This window comes from Malania oleifera, chromosome 2 (assembly GCF_029873635.1).
Source record: "Malania oleifera isolate guangnan ecotype guangnan chromosome 2, ASM2987363v1, whole genome shotgun sequence".
In the NCBI taxonomy this organism is placed as follows: Eukaryota; Viridiplantae; Streptophyta; class Magnoliopsida; order Santalales; family Ximeniaceae; genus Malania; species Malania oleifera.
This window is the reverse complement of record NC_080418.1, coordinates 127,037,771-127,064,091: the sequence shown is the minus strand read 5'-3', so window position 1 is coordinate 127,064,091 and position 26,321 is coordinate 127,037,771. Positions and strand designations below refer to the sequence as shown.

Here is a 26,321-nt window from a genome sequence, read left to right as displayed (position 1 = left end):
ATATTAAATAATATTTTTTTTGAAATGACATGTGCCAAATCTCGTTATTTCAAATTGAATATTTTCTCAAAAAAGGTATTATTTAATATAAAAAAAAAGGATAAAACGGGAAAAAATTCCGCGGAGGAAGGTGGGCGAGGACTGTTATTCTTACGTGGCAAGGACTGATAAGCCAATCAGGTGCTTTGCAAAATGGATCTGTAGCAGACAATCAAAACTCCACGCTGCCACTCCAAGCCGCCAGAACTATCGAAAACCCACAAACGCAAAACTCGAATATACGGAGACGCGCACTGTGAAAGAAACCCTAGCCCCCCCGACCACTCTCTGCCCCACCGCCGGCTTCTCAATCGCCGGGTTCTGACTACACGCAAAAACCCTTTCTCTCACTCTCTAACAAACCTTCAATTCTCAATGGCAGCCATGCTGGTACCTTTTTGCTGTCTCTGCTCTCTCTCTCTCTCTCTCTCTCTCTCTCTCTCTCTCTCTCTCTCTCTCTCTTACAGTGCTTCTTTGTGTTAACAGCAACCTCAGATCATACTGCTGAAGGAAGGGACGGACACGTCCCAGGGGAAGCCGCAGCTGGTGAGCAACATCAATGCGTGCACGGTGGTGGCGGATGCCGTCCGGACCACGCTGGGGCCGAGGGGAATGGACAAGTTGATTCACGACGATAAAGGCAACACTACCATTTCCAACGATGGCGCCACTATCATGAAGCTTCTGGACATTGTGCACCCTGCCGCCAAGATCCTCGTTGACATTGCCAAGTCCCAGGACTCCGAGGTACTTCACTTCCGTCCTTGTGTGTTAAGCTTCAACTGCTTGTCACCTTCTGTTTGTTTACTGAGAAAGTAGAAATGAAACTTAACTATGACAAATGCTATTGTGTCCTAAGTGGTCTGTTAATCAGGGATTTATGATTGAGATTTATCTTTCCTGACATTTTCTGGGCACCCACACGAAGCATAAATATAATGTTAGTTTTTTTCCCCTGAGAGAAGAGTATAATGTTAGTAATTTATCACATACTGGATACTTAAAGATTCATTGGTTTGTTCTCTTTCCACAAAATCCAAAGGATTGCAAAACAAGCATATCTTTAGAACATCTTACCTTGTTTAGTCACAAGACCCCTAAAGATGGCAATCAATTAAAGGCAAGTATGCCTAGTCATTTTGACAATGAGTAAACATTGATCACTCTTCCCATCTGAAAAAATCCGTACGCAACATAAAAATGTCTAGACTAAGTGCCTTGTTAGTTCCTCTCAATGGCAGTTACCCGTGAGTACTAATTTTTGTTGAGAAGCAAAGTCTAGGTGAATGATTTAATTTTGAACGGAACTGTTGTTAACTAATTGCATTCCCCATTAAGAAATATGAGAAGAGGATTTCATCAAATGCGACACTACGATTTTGCAGGGAAAAATATAAGAACTATGCCCTCTTCAAACTCTAATATTAAGTCTTGGACTGATCAAAGTCTTTGTTCGTATATTTGTCATCCTAGATGTAATTGACTTTCTTCCCTTTGAGATTTTGAAAAAAGAAAGAAAGAAAGAAAGAAAAAAGATCCTTGAGAGCGAATTTCCTCTATAAAATAAAAAGTTGAGATTGGAGCATTTGGAAGATTCAAGATTTCTTAGAGATGAGGATATGAAGAAAAATAAGGAACATCCCTTTCCTAGTTGCCCTCCAGAGAACCACTGAAGAGCCATCTCCAAATTTATATTGAATTAGTAGAGAAAATGTGAAACATGAGAGTGAACCCTTTTTAACATCCTACTCATTTTAATAAAGACCATTTATATTCTTTATACCTCTGATATAATATACTTTTCTCTGATAAAAAAAATCTATTCTTTCTACCTTGTGGTGGAGGGAGTTTGTTTGTTAAAAAAAACCCATAACTATTTTTCTATTAAAGAAATGTTTTCAGGCACCAAATTTTGTAGTCAATCCCTCTCACAAATAGACCTGCATGTTATCTCCCAACCTAATGTTTAGCTTTTCTACTAGTGCTTTATGAGGTCACAATCTAATCTTGTTGTCACGCCAACATGAATCCTAAAAGGAGACATGATATAAAAGAAATATTGGAAAGACAAGCATTGAAAAGAGTAATATGACTTGCAAAGAAATATGAGCTGTCGTCCAACCTGTAGCCTCTTACCCACACACACACCTCAAATCAGATCTACATTTTTCCTTTTTTTAACTTTTAAATACCACATCTGGGATTAACCCTGGAAGGAAGTGCTAAGTGGGACAAGGGCCAAGAGAAATTAAAAACTCTGCTCCTCAATCCATCTCTTCTCTGGATGAACCCTGCCATGCTACTTTTACCCATTTTAGTATTATTTTTTTCCCCACTGAGATTCAGTTATGGGAGGATTAGTGTTTTAAAAGGTGTTTTCAAGATGCGCCTCAGGGAGTTTTTGGGCCAAAATGCATCAAGGCACTTTTCTAAATGCATGAATCCTGAAGGCAATCACTTTTCTCTGATAGGAGCACTCAAGAGCAAAACGTGTGCCTTTGACGCCTTGCCAAAGGAAGCGTGCGCATAGTGGGAACATACACATAGGTATGTTTTCTGATGAGAAGGCATTAGCAAAAGAATGGATTAGGGCTTGAAGGGACCTCATTCATTTATTCTGCAGCAAAAAGTGAAGAGACGAGCTGTAGTTTCTCTGATCCCTCTTCGCCTTTGATCCAATACCCACATTCTCACCCTTTGATGGATTGTTGCATGTAGGAATCATCATAGATGACCTCTCTTGACCTTCCTCTCCCTCTGACGAGCTTCTCCAATTAAGGACTGACCCTCTCTTATCTGCTCTTGAAAATTCCATAATACTTGATTTTCTCCAGGATGATGTGTGTGAGAACCGTTAAAGAGAGTTGAGAGATGGGCTGAGGTGCTAACCGCTGGAATTTTGGTCTTGAGAAATTTCTTTGGGTCTCTTTGACATTCAAAATCAATGTGCTGCATTCTTATTGGCTGGAAGATAACCCATTGGTAATTGTGTTTCCTTGGAAAGACACGTGGCTGTGGCTGTGTCTTTCCCATTTATGGGCAGAGACAGCTTGAGTTATATGAAATGGAAGTCGTAGATTTTTATATAAACAATTTCGTAATTTATTTAATAAAAATATATTATTTTTAAGAAGTAAATTTTATTTTTATATATTTTTAAAAATAAAAATTAAATTCCCAAAAGGCTTACACCTCAATGCGAATGCCTCGCCTCATTCAGGGTAAAACACCATGTCTTTTAAAGCATTGGGGAAGATGATTTTTTTGGGGGGGGGGGGGGAGGTTTCTTTGGAGTCTTTCATCCCTCATCTTTTCTGACTGTCATGCTTACATGATGCCCTGATAAACACTTTTTATTCTTTGGGAGGGAAGCTCTCTTTCTTGGGATTTTGATTTCTTCAGAAATCTTGATGAGAGGGAGGTTGATGATATGACCATTTTGTTCAGTGTTGGAATCTTTTATTCCTCATGTGAGAAATGATCCAAGGATTTGGATAGGCAAAGATTTTTGGCCCCTTTTCTACTAAATCCTTTTTCTCTCAGCTCTTGAAATCCCAGAACCCTTCTTCTTTCACCTTGAATAACTGGAAGGCAAAGATTTCTTTCATGCTCAGGGCTTTCATGTGTCTATGGCTCTTTATAGGCTTAATACCAACAGTATGTTGCAACTGTGGAGACCTTTTAAGGCTATCAGCCCAGATATCTGTTTTTGGTTTTGAGTTTAATGAGCACATACTTTCAAGTTGTTTCTTCATTGTTGGGTGGCTAAGAGACTTTGTTATTTTATTTTCAGTTTTTGGCGAGGCTTTGTTGCTACCTTGGACTGTTGATATCTTCTTGTTGGTACAGTATAGAGGTTTTGGGAGGAGTAAGGAAGGGTTGGCCTTACTGAGATGCATTCTCTCTCCCCTTTTTTGTATTTTGTGGATTGAAAGGGATGCGGGATTTTCAATGGAAAAACAACCCCCTCATGTCTTTTATGGGATTCAGTTGTTTTCCTTGCTTTGTTTGGGGCTTTGGCTTTTTTCAAGGAGTTGCACTGTTTGATCTTTAGAGGGATTGAGGGGTGGGGCTTACTGTGGTTTTTTTTTTCCCATGTCTTTTGTTAGGAGGATAGATTATCCTCTGATCTTTGCATTTTCTTCACCTTTATTTTCATGCATTTCTTTTTATTTTTTATTTTTTTATGTAGCTGTTTGTTTTGCTTAGGAGAACATTTTTATTGTGCTTATTGCATGGTTGATTGTCTGCGTTGACATGGCAGTATTAACTTTTTGAGTAACATGGTAACAAAATTGTCTGTTGTTTTGGTTGTGTAGGTTGGTGATGGAACCACTACTGTAGTTTTGCTTGCAGCTGAGTTTTTAAAGGAGGCCAAGCCCTTCATTGAGGATGGGGTCCACTCTCAAAATCTTATACGAAGTTATAGAACTGCATCCAATTTGGTATTTGCTGGCTTTTTTTTTTTTACCTCTTTTGTTTCTAATTTTTAAAGTGCATGTTTGGATGGCATACCTGTCTGTCTCTGATCACGATGTTGCAAATTAATGGCATAGGCAATTGAGAAGGTAAAAGAATTAGCTGTTAGTATAGAAGGGAAAAGTCTCGAAGAGAAGAAAAGTTTGTTGGCTAAATGTGCTGCTACAACACTCTCCTCAAAGCTTATTGGAGGGGAAAAGGAGTTCTTTGCATCAATGGTTGTGGATGCTGTCATTGCAATAGGGAATGGTGACAGGCTAAATTTGATTGGAATAAAGAAGGTGAATGTCGTTGGCTTAGAGCCTTGATTGTATCTTTGTTTTCTTGTTACAATTATTTGTAGAGATTGACGTTTCTTATCTACTTGTGTGGATATTGAATATTTTTGATGTGCCTGTAATGATATCAAAATTTGACTTTGCAATTTTCTCTTTCCTACTTTTCTTGTAAGAAGCATTAAAACTTCCTGAAGCTGTCTTTTGATAGTATTGTAGTTAATTATACTTGTGACCTAAGATATTGGTGAGGTTTATATTCTAGATATCCAATAAAGTCCGATAGCATTGATAATAAAGCCATATAATGTGTTAAAATCCACAATAAGAATTTAGCTTTTTTTTTTTTGGGGGGGGGTGGGTTGGAGTAGAGTTTGTAGAAAAAAAAAGAGTTCTCTTCCACCTGAAAAAGAGGAAATGAACATTGATTATAAATCCATATAATGTATTAAAATCCATAATAATAATTTACTTTTTTTTGGGGGGGGGGGGAGAGGGAGTTGGGGATATAGAAAAAAAAATTAGTTTTTATTTGCGATGAAAAAAGGAAATGAAATATCCTGGATGTCTTTTTCCACTTGAGAGATTGTTTCTTTGTTCTAACTTCTTGATGTTTTGGTCGATGGAAATTCTTTATCTGACCATTAACAATGCGTTTCTTTAAAATTTTTTGAAATGGCACTTCAAGAGTTTCATTCTTGATGCTAGTTATCTTCTCTTGTTATCTTATTGTAGGTTATATTTTATCAGGTTTCAGTTTCTTCTTGGATGTATGCTCCCCTTTTTCCCAAATTAAATTGTTGCAGTGCTTCAATGTTGAATCAATAAAGCACTGGATTTGCTAAAACCTGCATCTTTGCTCAGTGAGAGAATTCCTTTGAGACCCATGTAAGAGAAGAAATATCAACTGTGGGCTAATGAGATGGTTGATAATTGAATGGTACATGCCTGATGTAGCATGGGGATGAAAATGGAATGGCCTATGCCTGACTGTAAAAACTGAGGGAATGAAAATTAAAATAACATGAAAATGTGTTAATAATTTGTTCTTTGTTTATTTTACAGTCAGTTTTTTGCTTGCTATCTGTGTGTGTGCGTGTGTGCGTGCGTGCGTGTGATTCGTAACCATTCACTTATTCTCATGTCTGTATCTATGAATAATGTGTGCCTATGTATGTTCTTAACTACTAGTTACCATGCACCCACGCTCACATTCATGCTCACAATGGCACGTATATAGATATGCTTGAACATTCATACATGTACATCTGTTTATACTTCTTATGAAGCAGTCACAATACTATCCTGTGCCATCCTTTCCTATTTCCCTCTTGATTTTCTTTTCCCTGGGGGGTAAGGGGGGGTGGAGATGTAGCTGGTGGTTGGGGATCCATCTTGAAGTTTGAATTGGATGGAACTATATGTTAGAGGCTGATTTAATTGAAATTTTGTTTGCCTATAGGTTCCTGGAGGCACCATGCGGGATTCCTTTCTCGTAAATGGTGTTGCCTTCAAGAAGACATTTTCATATGCAGGTTTTGAGCAGCAACCAAAGAAATTTCTCAATCCTAAGATACTGCTACTAAATGTAGAATTGGAGCTAAAATCAGAAAAGGAAAATGCTGAGATAAGGTGAGTATATTTTTGTCTTCTTTTAATTTATTGGTTTGATAATAGATGATGTGCTTTAATACCCTGTTCTTTTTTTGTCTGTTGCAGACTTTCAGATCCCATACAGTATCAGTCAATTGTTGATGCAGAATGGAATATTATTTATGACAAGTTGGATAAATGTGTGCAAAGTGGGGCCAAAATTGTTCTTTCACGGTTGGCTATTGGTGATCTAGCCACACAGGTTCTGAATTTTTGTTAATTTTTCTTTTGTTTTCTTTTCTGTCAAACATTAGTTCTTTTATTTGTATTTTTTTTTTAATTTTTTCAATAAATTTCAAACAAAAGAACAAGATTACTGGCCTCTTTTATCAAACAGAAGAAAACACCCTTTTGGGTCTGTTCAACAACCATTTTGTTCCCCGATTCTGTTTTCAAAATTGGAGGAAACAAGGATGGTGCTGAAAGCAGCTTTGGTAGTTCAATATTGGAGAATAGTTGGATAACTGGTTAAAGAACTCCAAATATGGCAGTATTTTCGGCATTTCAATTTTTTCTTGGTCATTTTTAGAAATTATAGAGATTTCCAGGGAAAAATGTAAGCATACTCTTTTTTATTTTTATTTTTTCTGATCATTTATTATTTTTCTCCTCATTCATTTGAAATTTCTTGACCTTTGGTGTGCATGTGTTTAGAGAGAGATATGTATATCGATTTTGCTTGCAGTTTGGTTTGCATGATAGGTGTATGTATATTGTGGATTTGGATTTGTAGCTAATCTAAATTAAACTATGGTTTGTCAAAAAATGGATGCAGAACCAAGCCAAACTTCTGGGGAACTGAACCAAATTAACCTAGACAAAGTTTTGGTTGGCTGTGTTTCTGTTTTTTTAGCATGTTATGCCCACTTGTATATTAATTATTAGGCTGTAGAACAGAATAAAAAGAACTTTTAAATGGAAGACTTGTTCAAACCAGCAATTTAGTAAAAATACAACCAGTCTCCCTGTCTGGCATAAAGTCATTAAAAGTAAATTTGGATCGCATGGTAATTGTTGGGATGCTAATTTTAGGAGTTAGATGTTTTTAGGAAGCTCGTGTAGTGTTTCTCAGATCTACCCCTCTTTGTTCCTCATAGTAATTTTGTCTTAGGTAAAAGGGTCTCTATATTGTTTTCGGGAGGACATCTTTGTGGGTAATGTTGCTTTGTTGAATTCTTTTCCTTGTCTTTATTGTTTGAGTTTGGGACATAATGAGGCTATTTTCTTCTTTTTGATTTCTGGGATTAAGAGGGCTAGCCTTGGATCAATAGTAACGTTGTTGCTTTGTGGCCGGTTGTTCAGGGGTTTGAGGCCAAGGAAACAGTCTCTCTGCATAAAAGCGGTGCTAAGGCCGTGTACACTGTGACCCTGCCCCCCACCCACCCACGCACCCACCCTTGTAAAGTGCGGAGCCTTGTGACCGTATTATGTTTTCTTCTTCTTCTTCTTCTTCTTTCTGTTCTTTTTTTTTTCCCCTGGTTTCTTGGGACTTCCATTTCCGAAGAACTCTTAATGATAGGGAGGTAGAGTTGTCTTCCTTCTTGTTGTTATTGGGGAACTGTTGTCCTTCCTTTCGGGTGAATAGTTATTCTTCGTCTTTAGACTCTTTGCAGGTTTATTATTGCAAATCCTTTTTTTGGCTATTTGATTAATGCTAATTTTTCCTTTCAGCTCTATAAAATTATTTGGAAGGAAAAAAGTTCCCTCAAAGATCAAGGCTTTTATTTGGTTGGTTGTTCTTAATAGATAACAGCAACAATCTGTTGCAGAGTAGGAGAACTTCAATGGCATTTTCTCTCGTCATCTGTTTTCCATGTCTTGATAGTTCTGAGACAGTGTCTCATTTGTTCCTGCACTGCTTGTTTGCTTGGAATATATTGAACAAGCTCTTTGGTCTTTTGGGAGAAAATTGTTTTTTCCAGAGTCAGTGGAGGATTGCTAGCCAATTTATTTTCTGGTTTTGGAAAAAGGAAGGATGCACATGATTTGTGGACTTTGTGCGGTTTTTGTAGTTTTGTGGGGTTTATGGCTTGAACAAAATGCTTGTATATTTATGGGGAAAAAGCTGAACTCATCTTTGTCATTGGAGAAGATCGATTATTTTGCCTCACTATAGTGTTCTTCTGCTGGTTGTTTTAAAGGAATGAGGTTTTCTGATGTTCGAATGGATCGGTGCTTTGTAGTCTGATTGTTGCTTTTTGATTTGTTCCCCCCCCCCCCCTTTTTTTTTTTTGCTTTTGTTGAGGAGGATTTCTTTTTCTCTGGAATATTCTTCCTATCCTAATATATTCATCTTCTTTGCTATCCCCCCAATAAAAATGCAACCTGTCTCCAATATACAAGCTTTGACCAACAAGTGAGGTTATAGCAATAAAAACAAAAAAGAAACACAAAAGTCTACTGTAGTATTACTCAAGTACATTCTGGGAGCTATCTCTAAGAATTACTAAGAATTAAATCCAGACAAATAATGTATATGCATATGCCCATCAACCCCTAACTCAAGCCTGAACTGACTTAGTATTATTATTATAGTGGAATTAAAAATAAAATATCAAAGAATGGCTAATAAATCATATGATTTTTGTTTTTGAACAGTATTTTGCAGATCGAGATATTTTTTGTGCTGGTCGTGTAGCTGAAGAGGATTTACAGCGGGTGGCTGCTGCGACTGGTGGAATGGTGCAAACATCTGTGAATAACATTATTGATGAGGTTTCTACCTTTCAGTTTTCACATTACTTCATCACAATTATTCTTCTGTTTGGGAAATGCAGAAGCTGTTATCAGAAAAATATTTGTCATGGTTCTTTGCTTTGTGTTAAAATAAACTGCTTTTCTATCGCTTGATTTGTCAAATTACATCATTGCTTGTGTTGCTGTTGTCTTATTGGGAAATTCTCAGACTAATTTGTTTGGTTATTTGTGTTTTGGCTGGCAATCTGTGATGGGCCCGTGGCCACCAGGATGAGCTGGTGTCCAGGATAGTTTTGTGGCTAATGAAAGGGGCTGAAGGGAGATGATTCCTCCCACCAAAAAATTGGGGTAAATTACACTGTCCTCTGTTGAGGGGACCTCCCTTGAGAAGTCAAAAGGAAAAAATACAAGCACCTCCCCTGTCAATAAAGACATCTAGAGACACTATACAGTATTTGTTCAGAGAATTTTACCCTTGCAGAACGATGCTATTTTGTCATTTTCTCCTATTTTTTCTTCCTTTGTCTTTTCTCTTTTCTTCTTCTTGAAAGGTGCTAATCAAGCAAGCTTCAACATTATCAAACCCAAGTGTGATCTAAAAAAGACGAAATTCATTGAAAGAAATCTCAAAGTCCTCATATTTAAGCTTTTGTTGATTCCCTTTTTTCTCATCTTCTCTCTCTCTCTCTCTCTCTCTCTCTCTCTCTCTCTCTGTTTTTAAGAGTCTTTTGCTTCAGTGCCTCTTTTAAATTCACTCTTTCCCTAGTAAAGCCCTCTTTTGGGGTTCTATGTGTGTGTCTATTGTCAGCCTTTAGCCATGAGTGGGGATGATTCCTCACAGATGTTGTTGACAACACTGTTTTTGTTTTTGTTTTTGTACAGTGAATAAACAAGTCATGAAAATAAGTTTGTTTACACTGATATTTTTCTTTTTCTGCTGTCAGTTTTCAGATTTAAAAAAAAAAAATTGAAAGCCATATTTATGATTTTCAAATGTTTTGGCAACCCACAATACTTTAACATCCATTAACTTTTGCGTGTCAAACCATTCAATTTATACATAATTTTTAATTAAAATAAAAATAAAATGGCCATGTGAATTTCAAAATAATTAAAATAAAAATACTTATAAAAATTTGGAAAAAAATAAGTCATTTGAAAAATACTTTTAACTATTTTTTATTGCCATTTATAATAAGGTTGTTCTTGTAGCACTAAAAAATGAGTTTGAGATGTACTAATTTAATATAATGAATTTAATAATTTCTATTTTATTATAATATTTTGAATTTATATTATTTTTATTTTAATCATATTTTTTAGTTGTTATGTGATTCAATGACGAAAATGAGCATTTGTTCATTGAATTTTTAACTGGTTTTTAGTTTTAAAAATATTAACTAGGTTGTTGGTTTTTGGCTTTTAGTTATTGTTTTTGATTTTTAGTTTCCATTTTTTTTTTTGTTTTTTGTTGTCATATTTTGACAGTGATACCAAAACAGCTCCTAAGCAGTGGTATGAAATGAGCATCCAGCGAGTTTTGTAAGGGGTTAATGATGATTATTTGGAACAAGGTGCAGACAGTGGGTTGTGGGTTTCAGCTTTGTGTCTCTGTGCAAAGGTGATTCAGAGTGGGTGCAGAATATTTGTGGGAGAAAGGCTGCAAACTGTGGTACTTTGTGACGTGGGCAAGAAGCATGACATAGGGAAGATCTCCCTGATGGAGAATAATTAAGAAGAATTGGGTCAAGGGATTATTGAGTTAAGTTAGTAGTTTATTATTATTTTAGTTTGATTAGTATAGAATTATGTGTATTTGGTGGCTTGTTTGTTATATTTGTGTATCCTAGGGATATGTTTGTAATGTAATGTTGTTTATGGGTATATGTAATTTCGATGTGAAGAGGCTTTCTTATAAACAGTGTGTGAAAGTCATGTTGTAGGCAGCAGTAGTTGAATTTGAATTGAAGTGAATGTGAATTCCCCCCTTGTATCTCCCTCCTTTATTCCCTCTTATTCCCTTCTCCTCTCCTGCATTCTTTCATGGCTGCAGATCCTTGATGCTGCCCCTGCATCATTTGGTTTCAGAGCCCAACCACGATCTCGATTGTTCCATTTCAATTCACCCAAAATCCCTTCACTCTTTTCCTTGTCTCTTCTCTCTCTCTCTCTCTCTCATTTCTGAATTTTATTGCTTGTTTAACATCAAGATGTTCTGTAAGTTCAGAAGTTGCAAGAAGGTCCCCCAAAGGAAAAAAAATGAAGCATTCATAGTTCTAAACTTTTCGAAAATTCCGGTCATGTCCCCCTTCTCCGAACATCCATTTCCTCGAAAAGTTTCACAACACTTCCCACACCAACAGAAACAGACACCGCCAAAAGGCCTACCAGCAAAAATTTCATCACTGTCCTATTGGGTGTGTGGTCCCAGTCCCATGCACTAGCAAAAGATTCCCTAGCCATTGGCTCTTTGAAAACCCTAACCTCCTGTGCTTTCTTCATCACACCACCAACACCATTGTACTCCACATTTTTTAATCTCCCTTCTCTCCAAATATCATTGCCAGAAAGTTGCTGCCAACGACTCGTGTCCTCACGTGTGGGTGATGTGTGAGAAAAGTTGCTGGAGTCCCTTGCAACTGCCAGTTTCATGAGAAATTGCCTTCAACAACGATATTTTGGGTTTCTTCCATGATATTTTATCTGCAGCATGATATCTTGTTTGTGCACCTTCTATTTTGCAAGAAAGCTGATAATTTGCTACAAAAAGTGAGACATTGTCGCTGCCAGCACCAAAAATCAGGTTTATTGCTGCATTTTCTGAATTTTCAAAATGAATTTGTTTCATTTCAGCATGACACTTGAGATCAAAGGTGAACTGAAATTAGGTCTTGAAAATTGGGAGCCAAATTTAGGGTTTTGTATGACTAGATTGAGAATTATAGGCAATTGTGTTAAGGGCTTCTGGTGATATGTAGTTTCAATGTCTATGAATAAATCCAGCAATATGGTGACAAATTATTGGAAAAAGTAATGTCATTTAGCATACCTTGGGCACATTGTCAAGCTTTTCCACACTTTTTTTCAATTGTGGAGGAAATGTTTGCAAAATCGTCAATTGATGGATGATGCCCTATAAGTCTGGTATCTACAAATGGAATCGCTTGTACGTAATTTCATCTAGAATTGAACCTAGAGCCTCATGAGATGTCTTGGATTGATAACACTACTGTGCATGTTTATGAAATATGTTTGGTTCCTATCAAATGGGTGCTTATTTGATATTTGGTGTGATATTGTACCTATGATGATTGGCCATGCACTCCTTGGTTCTCCTTGGTTGGATGATTTGGGTGTGACTTAAGGACTTGAGGACACATATGTCTTCCACTATAATGATGAAAAGATCATCCTGAAGCCTGCGCCACCAACCAAACAAGACAAAGAATCTATTATAGTTACTCAACTTGAAGACTCTACAAGCAAGGAAATAAGTGTGTTTGAAGATATCCAAAGTCTTTCAAACATTCCTATTGCAGAGTTTGTCGTCCCTGATGAGTTCATTGATGTCAACTCTCAATTCAAGTTTATGGTGTTGCTAATGGCACATGGTTTCTTGTATCACTCAAGCGTTGACTTTTGAAGAGTCGAAGTTTTTTTTTTTTTGTCCAACATTCCAAAATTTGAGGCTGAATTTTTTCTAAGTAGGGGAGATTTGATGTAGGACAAGAAGCAAGACCTTGGGAAGATCCTTGGTTAGTAGTTTATTATGTGTTGAATTTAATTGGTATAATATTATGTGTATTTGGGGGTTTGTTTGTAATATTTGTGTATTCTAGGGGTAAGTTTGTAATGTAATGTAGTTTTAGGGGTATATGTGTAATTTCATGTAAAGAGGCTTTCTAATAAATAGTGCGTGAAAGCTATGCTGTAGGCAGTTGTTGATTTTGAATTGAAGTGAATGTGAGTTTCCCCCTTGTATCTCCTCTCTCCTGTCTTCCCTCTTCTTCCTCCCTTCTCCTCTCCCACATTCTTTCATGGCTACAGATCCTTGATGCTGCGCCTGCATCCCTTTGTATGTAGATATTTGGGTGATAACTCAACATGATTGGTTGTTATTTGTGGTGGAGGATTGGGTTTGATTGATGATTGGAGGTAGCGAGGTGGTGATGAATTTTAATTCCCTTCTTTTTCAGTTCAACAATTCTTGTTCTTTGGTTTGCCAGACAAAGAATAAAAATAAAAATAAAAGATAAAGTTTAACATGGAAATAAATGAAAGGACATTCTCTTGAAACCCACTCCTCACCCAACATCAAGATGAAACAATTGTAATATTTCCATGATTTCAGGGGTGCGGAGTGCCTTTATCTTATTCACAGTGTCCTTTGTTCTAATTAGAAATGTTAACCTGCCGCTTGGAAAGTCTAAATAGTTGCCTTCTAGTCAAACCAAATTCTGGGATTTATTGTGCAAAGGTCAGCTTTGGGAAAAGGCACGTCATTGAAGCCAGGTTAATGTCTTTGCTCTTAATCAGTGTTTTAAAAGGTGATATTAGGACGCACCGTCAATGCTTTTTCTACTCATGCACCAAGGCACAATTATAAATGCGAAAATCCCCAAAGGCGCACGCCTTCTTGCGCTGGGCGTATGCTTCGACCCAAAAAGCACGCCTTTTACGCCTTTATTAGAGATGCATATGCTTTATAGATTGTGTACAGAATGTAAATATTAGGGTTATTGGTTGTTTGTTTGTTGAAATTATTCAAATTACGAAGCCTCCATTAATGAACGATCCTTTCACAATCTTCAACAACGTTTCGAATGATCAATCAACTCCAAATCTTCCTACTCTAGCAACTTTATCTTCTTGGGTGATCTTTCTCCCTGTCAAGGACCTGACAGACCCTCAACACTTACTTCAGACCTCCAAATCTCCAGCGTTTTCTCTCATCTTCGTGACCTCTATTTCATTCCGTGAGTAGCAACTGTTTGAGGGCCTATCTTCCAATGCATGACATCTATCTCATCACATTTGGAGATTGTTTGGTAGAAAGAGATCATGGGATCCGAGAAGCAAGCGAGGGGGGAGAGAGAGAGAGATGCTGAGAGACGAGAGTCAAGAGAGACACTGGAGAGATGCGGGACTGGGATCTGCTGTGGAGTATATATATGCATATATGTTAGGGACATGTGGTTCTTTTTTGCCAAGAAAAGCACACATATGCTGAGATCTGAACTTGAAATTCCGACTTTAGCCCCACTTTAAGTTATTTAGGTTTTAAAACTATATAATAAATTTTGTTAAAATAAAATTATATAAAGTTTAACATTTATAATTTGTTTATGTATATTTTTAATAAAAAATTAAATTCCCAAAAGGCTTACCCTCAATGCCTTGAAGCTTATGCCTCGCCTTATGCCTTTTCCTTTTAAAACACTGCTCTTGATTCCATAGGTAGATGTTTCTTCTTTGGTTCCTAAATTGTCTGTATGTGACTTTTTCCTTGAGATATATGTACGGATTGGCATTGGGCGTGGTGGATGATGGGTTATATAGAGATGAGGTAAGTGTGCATGGTTGTCAACTGATTGTGATGGAAGGGAAGGGAGAGTTGCAGAACCTGAAAAAGGAGTAAAAATAATGAAAAAGAGAAAAGTTCAAATATATTCCAAAGACCTTTAAAGGGCAGAAAGAGTCCACTTATCTTGTACTCAGCTATTTTATAATGTCTTTTATTATCGTCAGCTCATGGAGGGGTAGAAGGGGATGCGATAGAATGCACCAGAGAAGGTCATTGTAATTTTCTTAACATCAAAGGAGGTCTTGATTGTATTCCCAAATCTCTGTTTAGGTAACTCTATTTTACACAAAAAATTGAGTTTCCACATAGAGAAATTAGGGGGAAAAAAGACTTGTATATGTTCTATAGATAGTTGAAAGGTGAGGAATAACTGAGCAGCTAACAGCCTTTTTGCGTTTCTAATTGTCACATTGAATCATTGCTTGTGTTGTTTCTTTTTAGAAAATTCTGACACTATCCTGAGAAATGTTTTGGTGGTTAGTGCTTGCCTTTATGCACTTTCTTTCAATCACTTCATCTGAATATTAACGTGCTTTGTTTTGTTGCAAGGTTCTTGGGTCTTGTGAAATTTTTGAAGAAAAGCAGGTTGGAAATGAACGGTTTAATATATTCAGTGGATGCCCATCTGGTCATACTGCTACTATTGTTCTTCGTGGTGGAGCTGATCAGGTGTGTGATTGTTTGCAATGTTAGAAGGCAACTTTTTCATCATTTATTTCATGTTGACTTGAAGTTTTTTTGGGTATTATTTTCAGTTCATTGAGGAAGCTGAGCGGAGTTTACATGATGCAATTATGATTGTTAGAAGGGCATTAAAGAATTCTACCGTTGTTGCTGGTGGTGGTGCTATAGATGTATGAGTTTGTTGAAACTTTATATGATCATGTTATATAATTTTGAGGAGACTTTTATGCTTCATGATTTAAAGCATTATTTCTGGTTGTAGATGGAAATAAGCCGATACTTGAGGCAGCACGCACGTACAATTGCTGGAAAATCTCAGCTGTTTATAAATTCATATGCAAAAGCTCTTGAGGTAGGTTTTGTTGTGCAATCTTATTTAGCATTCCATGAAATGGTTTGTAGGTTCCTCAAAACTTACCTGTGTTAGTGTTTCTTACAATAGGGGTCTGTGGTTAAATTCTGTGTTTCTGCTAGTTAAATAGACGTTTACTATGGACGATGTAATGGTTGCTGTCCTTTTCTACCATAATTTTTAGGTCATGTTGGAAATGTTGATCATATTGATGATTTGTTAGAGCTTTTGATCTTTCAAAACCATGTGGTCAGGAGTGGAGCTTGACAATAGCCTTTCAAACCCTTAGGACTTGAAATCCATTTTTAAAACTATTAATTTATTATGTGTAAAATGATCAAAAGCCTTCCACTGCCCCTAGTAGTTGGTACAATGACTCAGTTACAGGTTGGATGGTTGCTCAAATTAGCTTGGTGGAACTCGTGTTACCTGGAGTTTATGGAAAGGATGAAGTCAATTTGATAAAATACATGCCGACTGTTTTATTGGCTAAGCAGTCTCTCTTGACCACTTTGGAGCAGCCTAGGAAGCAGTGATACCGATATGGGACATGGATATGACACGATACTGACACCGAATGCGAAATTTAAAAAAAAAAAAATGAGGATTCAATGCGGCAGTGATTAATTTAATTAACATCAAAATATATTTAGGCATAGTTTCCTTTTAGATGACAAATATTAAGGTAATTTTAATGCAAAATGAAATATAGCCATCGTTCATGCACAAAAACTATAGTTACACAATCATTAACTGCATTTATATTAGAGTATCTTTTTGGTCCAACAGCAAAAATTCAAGGAACATGGAGATAAATGAAGTATCATTATTCATCAACAATGAAAAATCGTCCAGAGGGACAGTGAGGCCGAGAGCCGGGAGTTGTCAATACTGCCAATCTGCGACATTAATTTTTTTTTCTTAAAATACAAATCTTATTTAATGCACTGAGTGATGCCTGATATTGGGCGATGATTGTGGCTCGTCAGAAAAATTAGAAAAAAAAGGTTATTAGTGGCAAACTAGCAAGCCTGGAGCAATGGACTCACCAGTTGAGTCGGCTGGGCTCAAGCCTTGAATTGGAGAAGCAAGGAAGCCAAGATTCTTCGTTTGGCAAGTAACGGACTCTTGTTGTCATTACTCTGGTAGAGCAAGAGTATTCTGGGGCTGGCAGGTCCAGTGGTGCTCTGCAAGCCTGGGGCAATGGGCCTAGGCTCCAAAGTCCAAACACATGAATGCCGGAAGAACCTCTAGACTCTCTTGTCTCTCGCCTTGTTGAATTCTTTTTGGGGGTTTGTTAACAGAATTAAAGGGCCAACAAAAATGCGGTGTTTTGCTGCAAGGAGTGTCTTGGACGTGTCCTTCCCTTGTCATGGCATGTTGGGAAGTGTCTCAGTTGTCTCTGATGAAAATAAAAATAAATTAATTAACCTCTGACATGTGTTGGTGTTAGACACGTTTTGGATACAGTCACTTCAGGCTCCCTGAAGTGTCAATGCTTCCTTGGAGCAGCTGAATTGCCTTTATTGCAGAGAAAGTCGATCCAAGCTTTCTTCCTGTAGCACTTCCAGTTTCTAATTCCTGGTTCTGAATTATTCATGAAACTTTTAATTAGTAAACCTGCTTTAGAACTGATACTACTAGTTTGAATAATGTATTTGTGGAATCTTGAGGCCTGAGGGGGGTTCTCTCTTTCATTTTTTTGGCTTGTTTAATAATCAATTTAAATGTAGCATAGAGGTTCCATTAGTCTTAAATCTAGCTCTTGGATTTTGGATTAGGTACAGTTAGGGTTTTCTGAACTTGCAGACAATATTTCTGAAATAGGAGTTGGATTTTGGATTTGGTCAGGTTACAGTTTTCTCTTTTTGGAGACAATTACTGCTGAAAAAGCAGCAGAATCATGTTCCAAGTAAGAAAGGACGTCCTGCAGGTTCAATTATGTTATTCAAAGACTGTTGAAACTTCTATTGAAATGTAGAAATTTCCCTCAAAATTTTAAAAAATAATAAAAAGCTGAACTTTTGGTACTTATCAATATTAAAAAAAAAATATTTCATGCATATTATTTCTTGGATAAAAATAAAAAAGATAAATAACTTTAAAAAATGATAATAATCAAACAAAGTACTGAAAAAACCAACTTTTGTATCTTGAAAACACAATGAAACATGAGTACCTCCTTATCTGATGAGTATTCGGCCCTTTGTTCTGAATGGTAGAATGCTATACTCCAAGAATGAAGAATGGTTTTTGGGAAGTCAACATAAGACCTAAAGTCCTACTTTCTCCTTTTTTTTTTTTAGCTTTGAACTGACATAGATGAGAAATGGAAGGCAATTGTGTAAAAATATAAGCAGTAAATAAAAAATGGCGTTTTAAACTCGGGTCTGTCAGGATACGGTAGGTCTAGAATTGTGTGAATCATTGATTCAGATCTTTTCATTAGATTCACGAGGTGAATCAATAGATTTGACAACAATTTAGTTGTTTTTAGTTTCTCTGGAAGAGTGTTTTGCCAGATTTATCCTCTCCTTACGTTTTCATCAGACTTGTTTTGGGGAAATGGGATCGTATTCGGTTTTGGGAAGACATTTGGGTGGGTGATGCTGCACTTTGTACTTTCTTTCCTCATTTGTATAGGCTGTCATCTTTGCATAATGGTTTTATTTCTTCATTTTGTATTTCATTGGGGGATGCAATTTTTGGAACTTTATTTTCGTAGATCCCTTACTGATAGGGAGGTGTTGGAGCTTTCTTCTTTGTTGTATTTGTTGGAAGATAGTTGTCCTTCCTTGAGGAGTGACCATTAGTTGTGGATCCTTGAAAATTTTGGGGAGTACTCTTGCAAATATTTTTTTGAATTCTTGATCCCAAAAAATGTCTTTCCTGTTTCATTGTACCATTTGAAGGCCAAGTCTCCTCTAAGATTATGGCTTTATTTGTTTAGTTGTTCTTAATAGACTCAACACTAACAATCTGCTGTAGAGTAGGAGGCAGCTGTATGCCTATTATGTTTTGAAAGTTTTGAGTCTGCTTCTCACATGTTCCATCATTGTTCTTTTTCGTGGAGGGTATGGAATAAATTAATTGGAGTTTTTGGAGAGTTTTGGGTTTGTCCCGAGTCGGTGGAGTTTTTATCTATTTCATTTGAAGGTTTTGGAAGGAGTAAACATGGTTCAGCTTTGTGGAGTTGTGTTCTTTGCTGTCTTGTGGGACATTTTTCGTTGGAGAGGAATGCATGTATTTTTTCAAGGAAGAGGATGTCTTGCTCATGATCCTGGGATGGGATTCAATATTTGTCTTTGTTGTGTTCTTTTGCAGCTGTACTTTTGTTTTTTTTCCTGGATAAGAAAAAATATATGAAGCATTAGCCAAAAAGGCAAATCTTCGCAGCTGGTTGTTTTAAAGAGTTATATTTTTCTGTTTTTCAGCGTGATTGGGTGGCAGTACTGTTTGATGTTTTTGTTGTTATGACTTTCTGCTTTTCTTCTCTTCTAAGGAGGATTTCTTATGCTCCTTGTGTTTTCTCTTCCCTTCAATGAAATTTTTTCTCATTTTCAATAAAATTTTTTGCTTTTTCTATAAAAAAAAAAGACTTTGGTATTGATTACTCATGAGTAGCCTGGTGGTTCAATGGCTCATTTCTTAGCCTTCAAGGCAATTCCCATATTTGAATCTCTTCAAGGGAGGTGGATTGAATGTTTTATTTATTTATATTTTTTCAGCGTGGTGGTTTCTTTAATTATATTTTTTCAGCGTGAAGTTTTTTTTAATTTATCTATGAAAAATTCCAAAAAAGAATAAAAGCAAAGGATGGGAGCATATGAATTTGTGATACATTTGTAATATTAAAATTTCAAGGTTGAAGATACTTCCTGTTAAAATATTTGTATGTGCTGGCCAACTTCTCTATGTTGCTGTTCATTCTATTGAAAAGGTGATTAGTGATGATGGTATGCTTGTCAACTCTTGCTATGGGATTCTCTCTCTCTCTCTCTCTCTCTCTTGCATGTGTGCACATGCACGTGCAAAACGTCCCCTGGTCTCATGAAAAAGTGCCCCAAGAGAAGATGATAGGAGGGTCATGAAACCATTTGGTCCAGATCAAAGGAAAGACCTTCAGACCAAAATGGGACAAATTTGGAGGAGCCTATCTGTTTGTTCTTAGATAAAATCAATCTTGAAAATAGGTGGGTGATGCTTCCTGCAGTTGCTGCAAATTGGCTTTCTGATGGGTTGTTGATTTGGGTTGGTTGGGAAGGGATTTTCAAAGCTTTTGTATGGGAAGCATGCAATATTGGATGTTGATTTTTAATGAAGGTGGGGAAGTTTCTGGAGTTAGGGCTTGGGTGTAAAGGAAAGAGGTATTCGATGTTCACTCCTGGTGGCTCAAAAGGTGATGGGTAACGAAGCCTTGTGAAGGAATTGCACACATTGGCTAAGGATCTCTATCCTGCTGTTGGGGGAGAAGGTGAAGAAAATCAGTGAGCTCATTGATTGTGGAGTTAGGTAGTGGGGGCAGAGAAGAGAGGTGAAGGAAAAGGAAGTAAATGTGGTGATGTGTCATGATGTTGGGTGTTATGGCAGGGAAAAGTCTGATTTGTGCATTGTGGTGGTGAGTTGCAATTGAGCATTGGTTGGCATTTCACATAATTGTTAAGAATTTATGATATATGATACAATATAAGATATGTTAATGTTTTCTTTTGAATATGTACTGCATAAAGTGTCTCAATTGAGAAAGAAATTACAGTACATCTAGTGTATCTTGTGATACAGAGTGCAATATGGTATTCACCATGTTGTAGGAAAGAAACTTGTGGGTGCTGACCCTTTTGTTCTCTCTCTCTCTCTTTCTCTCTCTCTAAGAATGAGCTTCAAAAAGCTACTTGTGGGACCTTGAGGATTGTATGCTACTGTGATTTGGCTGTGGAAACTGTTTTGTGTTCCATATAGGCTAAGATATCTTTTCCCCTTCCCACTAGATAGCTTTCCCTTTCTCTCTTTTTACAGCCTTGTGGATGGACAGAAGAAGGGAAAGTTACAGAATGGGGCGATGAAGGTTTGCGAAGTAGGCAGCAAGCAGAAAGCAACAGTTTCTTAGTATAGTATTGCAGAATGATTTCCTGTTTTTAATATTAATATTATCATTTTAGATAAGCTTGTCAAGACTTGTCACTTATTGACACACAATTGATGTGGGCTTTACCTCTTACCAGAGCCCACATTTTTTTTGTGTAGGGAGTCTTATTGGACATATTTTTATAGAATCATTAGCTGCAGTGTTGTGGTTGTGGTGGTGGTGGTAGTGGTAACAACGGTGATGGTAATTATTAGATTACTACTTCACTTAAAAGCTTAAGTTGTTAGGTTGGGAGCCAACAATGTAACTCCCGCATGTGCGGCCCAACAGCACATGGAGAGGTAAACATATATAACTAACACTTGTACGAGAAAAAAAAAAGGGGAGGGGGGAGCCCGGTGCACAAAGCTCCCGCATATGGGGGGTCTGGGGAAGGGGTGGACCATGATGGGCCTATAGTACACGGCCTTGCCCGTTACGAAGAATACAATAATATTTAAACACTACACAATAAGCGTTGGCAACAAGACTAGAATCTAGGACCTCATGGTAATCTGCTTCGGTACCATGTCAGATTACCGCTTTACCTAAAAGTTTAAGCTGTTAGGTTGTGTGCCAACAATGTATATCAAGTTTTAAGAGCAACCAGATGCTATTAGGGGTGTAATTGTTTGGTTTTGACCAATACTAAACTGAATCAAAAAACATGGTTTTTGAAAATGATGGACCGAAACTGAACCGGAACCGATGCTTATCCTACCAAATAAGTTACATTCAACAGTGGTTTTCGGACCAATTCCCAAACAACATGGTGACAAAGTTTTAATTTTAAGTTCACAGCTGATACAATGTTAACACTAATGCTGTCATGGAGAAAAAAATAACCTAATTTGTGGGCCCAAAAAGAATAATTAGCAGACCTATGCGAAGGAAAGCGCAAGGGCTGCTGCTGGGGCAATGTTTATTTATAAGCAGCTGAGAGCAGGAAGACTTCTTGCATTTCCGATGTGGGACGAAACAAGGGGAGCAATTGCAAGCAGCTGAGAGTTGAACTTGAACCTCCTTGTACCACAGTGAGAACTTGAAAGCTACGAGAGCCTCCCCACCTTTTATAAAAGCCCATCTGTTCCCCCAAGTGCAGTTATTATCTAATTGATATTATAAAAATCAAAATTTTCAATGAAAAAGTATTAGAAAATTATGAGTAAATTATGATGAAAGAAATATATTGATAAAAATACAAGCAGAGTCCTGACATCAATGTTATTATCAGAATTCATATTTTTTTATATATATATATATATATATATATTATATTCAGATTTTGGTATTTTGGTTCTGTTTTGGGTTAAAAACTGGAACGGAAACCTAAACCGAAAGTTTTCATTTCTAGGAACCGCAACTGAAATTGAAAATCGAAAAACTGAACCAAAACTTATGTTGGTCTGGTTTTGGGTTGATTTTTGGTTTTTCAGTAATTTTTTTACACCTCTAGATGCTACTGTTTCTGTGGAGAATCTGGAGATAGGCAGCGGTGATCATGGTGGCAAAGATTGCACTAACCATTGGATGGGCAGCATGGTGGATGTCTCCAAACCCCTCGTTAAGCACACTTTTAAGGGATTGCCTTGCCTACTTTTGAGTGCAGCATTGCCTGACCTTGATAAGCATTCCAACACCGTGGTGTGAGCTTCATGAATTTACTCTATAGTTGATTTCTTTTTGACATGCTCTACTCATAACAGTTGTAGGGGGAATCTAGCAAACTGTCGTAACTCCTAATTGCTGGTCCTATAGGTTTGTATGCAGGCCTCACTGTAAGAAATCTTGCTTCATATTCCAGGCTGCCATTGCCGATTTCATCTGGATTTTTTTTTTGGTTTTAAATTTCTAGCTTTGTTGCATGGTTTTATTTTGAGCAACACCTTATTGCATCTCATAATGGCTCTCTTTTCATGTTAAAACCATTCATTTGTTTGCTTTTCAGGCCATTTTATTTTATTTTGTTAAATTTATGACCTTTATAATGAGTATTCTGTTTTTGAAGTAATTGTTTTTCTTGACATGTTTAAGGTTATCCCACGTCAACTGTGTGATAATGCTGGATTCGACGCAACTGATGTGCTCAACAAATTAAGACAGAAACATGCACTGCCATCTGGTTAGTTCATCATCATCAGTTTAGGAATGGGTCCCACAACTTCATTCGTTCTGCTCATGTGTTACTGGAATATATTCTACCAAATGTTCTAAGTGTAGATTCTCATTTCCCAGCATTCAGTTATTGACAAGGGGCTCGTGGCCCCACCTCGTTTAGCTGTTGCATGTTAGATGATTGGTTGGCAGTGTATTTTAGTGGTTTCATGTGGGTGAGTTTATAGCTTTGACCAACATGCTTGGGTAATCTTTGAAATTTCATTGCAATGGGGATAGATCATTCTAATTGTTGGTCGTCGATGAGAAATTCCTAGTAACTAGTAAGCGTGAGTCATCATCTCACATTGACTATGTCCCTGCCCTTTGTACACGCTGCCGGCTGCTTTTACCTTGTTAGGTATTATTTTATTGATGTAGCAAGCTGTCAAACAGGTGAGGGTGCACTCTATGGAGTGGATATCAACACTGGCGGTATTGCTGATTCCTTCGCCAACTTTGTCTGGGAGCCAGCAGTTGTGAAGGTGTTTTGTCTGTTTTCACCGTCTTTTTTTATTTATTTAAATGTAGATTGCTTTCATTTATTGCTTCTGCTGTTTAGATGTTCTAGAAAGTTTGAGCACTGCATTTTTTTGTTTTTGTTGTTGCAGATTAATGCTATAAATGCTGCTACTGAGGCAGCTTGCCTCATTTTAAGTGTAGATGAGACAGTCAAAAACCCTAAGGTAATGGTGACTCTTTTGAGCATTTGGCATTCAGAAAATATTCTTTGTTCAATGAGTCTGAATAATCCACTATCATATAATGACATGATATTTCTGAAAATAAACTTGGTATTTGTTCTTTTTTCCATGTAAGCTGCCCTAATAGAATTTTGATATTGCCAAATAATACATGCAAGCGTATCTCTTGATACACTATTGCAGACATAAATTAATATGAGATGTTTAGACAAATTTTGAAATAAAAGAAAGAAATACAACCTACCGTGGAACATAGAAGTGAGTAAAATGTACTGGTATGTTTAGGAACTGTTCTGCTTCTTTTTTTCCTAAATTGGTTTGCATTGTTTCTGTTTTCTTTTATTTAAAAAAAATGTGAAAACTTGTCTTAGTTAACATTATTGTTTCCAAAATCTTTTGAAAGAACGTGGTGGTTTTGAAAGCTGCTTGGCCCTGGTGGTTATGGTGGCTTTGCCAATGAGGATGCTAGTGGCAGGTTGTTATTGTCGACAGTGCTTTGGTGTTGAAGTGGCAGCTATGCTGTTAGTGGTGACAGTAGATTAGAGCACTTCCCTCATATGTGGTGTTTGGAATGGTTGAATTCCCCTTAAAGTAGTCATTTTGAAATGTTTCTGAAGTACTTGGAAGTATATTTGGTTCTTAACTTTTCATTATTTTGGAACTGCGTTTGTAAAATAGGAAAAAATTTATAAAACATGATTTTTGTTGCTGTTCTGCAAAAAATTGGAAGCAGCGAATTGAATCTAAATACACCATTCCAAATCCCTAAACTAGAAAAAATTCATTTCAATTAGATTTATGTTCAATTTTAGTGCTTGGGATTAGAAAAAAATGAACAATAGAATTGAATTGCAAATAGAATCTACAAGAATTTTATTTCAAGTCATTAAATCTAAAAAAAATTTAGTTCTGTGAGAATTTGATAATGAAATTGTTCTGTTTCCTGATCTCTCCTTTCCCAAACTGCTTCTCATTTGCTCTGTAGGCTCCTGTCTCTCTTGGCAAAATTTTTAGAACTGTGTTGACTCACCAATCACCACACTTGTCCTATGCTCCTTTCCTCCCCAAAAACCCTCCCAACATATCATGATGTTATTTGTGTGGGCGAAAAATGTTATATGGGTCCTTGAGATGGTGATATTGGTGAGATGCGTTACAGTTAGGCATTAAATTTACGCACACACACGCATATCTTGCTCGGAGAAGTTCCATTATAGTTTTAATAATTGAGCCTGAGTCTCTATGTAAATGAATATATACAATGTTTTCAAAGTTGTTATGTTAATAGTTATAGTACTGTGTATACTGATTGGCCTTAACTCCAAATTTCCTCAGTCAATATGTAGTTCATTGCGGCTATTCTAGCACATCCAATGATATGCTACCTTATAATTTCAGCTTGATGTATTCTTCTCTTTTTCATTTTTTTTTTTTTTTTCAAATGTGGATGAGTGAGAGAGCAAGCATCCGCGTAGGTTTGTGTTCAGATCATTTTATGTTTCCTGTTGATTTTGTTGTTGCAGTCGGAGAGTGCACAGGGCGAAGCAGCTGCAAGTGCTATGGCTGGTAGGGGTCGGGGTGGAGCTGCTTTCCGTGGTCGAGGACGAGGGATGCGGAGGCGATGAGCCTGTCAGATTTATGAATCTAGGAAAGCTTTATTGGAATCAGCACATTTGTCAAGGTTGGGTTTTCACAATGCCATTCTTATTTCAGTTTGCAACATGTTCGAGTTGTGCTTCTGTTTGATTCTATCCTACCTCGTGAGCTCCTTTATCAACATGTGAATCTCGAGTGACTTTTTGACAGTTTCCAACTGAAGTTGATAGGTGGCTCTCTGTAGTCGAGATGTTCCGTTTTTAGTTGGCAATAGTTGGGGTAATGTTTTTTGTAGTTTAGAGTCTCATTGGAGAATAAAAGTTCTGATGAGATGAAGTCCACTTTGATCCGTCTTTCTTCTCTTTTCTTTTACCTGGCTTTTCTATAATTTCGGCGATGGACATTACGTTGAAAAACGATGCATGCATAGAATGTTATGGCAGTTTTGATATTTTTTTTTAATTTATTTTTTTGATTTTGTGTTGTGCTTGAGATATGGAGATCATTTGGTGCTCTGTTTCGTGATATGGTTCTTTGATTGGCCTGAGAAGTCAGTAGTAACAAAGTCGGTGTCCCATTCTAAGAATGGGCCATTGTAATTTGCCCAACTAACTATTAACTATGTGCAGAAGCTTTTAACTGATGTTGTATGGCTTAAGCTGCAAGGAGTTTTGCCCATGTAGAATTCGACTTCTTTTTTCTTACCAATTTAATCCCTCTCTTAGTTCATTTGATTGTAGCCCTTCAAAATTCAAATGTTCCATTTTAAAGCGTGCGCTTTCCTGTTGGAGAGTAGAACGTTTGTGTTTTGGTTGGAAATTCAGAATGGATTTGGCTGGAACAGAGAATATTTCCTCCAAGGAATCACTTGGGGTTGGGATGCTTGCTTATGTCATGCCTAGTGATGCTATTAGGATTGTTTTAGTTCATATATTAGGATTAGTGAGAACATAAAGTGTGCATACCAAAGTTATCATTT

At 37.0% G+C, this 26,321-nt stretch overlaps 1 protein-coding gene across 1 annotated transcript; it reads left to right on the top strand.

Annotated features, from left to right (window-relative positions):
- The first annotated feature begins 211 nt into the window (after nucleotides 1-211).
- LOC131147883 (T-complex protein 1 subunit eta) lies at nucleotides 212-25,800 on the top strand. Its single transcript, XM_058097521.1, has 14 exons — nucleotides 212-429; nucleotides 526-786; nucleotides 4,359-4,484; nucleotides 4,596-4,799; nucleotides 6,256-6,425; nucleotides 6,513-6,648; nucleotides 9,045-9,161; nucleotides 15,277-15,396; nucleotides 15,483-15,581; nucleotides 15,674-15,763; nucleotides 22,923-23,010; nucleotides 23,439-23,527; nucleotides 23,654-23,728; nucleotides 25,270-25,800. Exons 1-14 carry the CDS (start codon nucleotides 415-417, stop codon nucleotides 25,369-25,371), a joined length of 1,692 nt encoding a protein of 563 aa, XP_057953504.1. The 5' UTR covers nucleotides 212-414; the 3' UTR covers nucleotides 25,372-25,800.
- Nucleotides 25,801-26,321: the final 521 nt, after the last annotated feature.

What these genes read in the sequence shown, in the direction of transcription:
- LOC131147883 (XM_058097521.1), top strand. An exon ending in CCAAGTCCCAGGACTCCGAG is followed by an intron (nt 787 to 4,358) that starts GTACTTCACTTC and finishes TTGGTTGTGTAG; the next exon opens with GTTGGTGATGGAACCACTAC. An exon ending in AGACAGTCAAAAACCCTAAG is followed by an intron (nt 23,729 to 25,269) that starts GTAATGGTGACT and finishes TTGTTGTTGCAG; the next exon opens with TCGGAGAGTGCACAGGGCGA.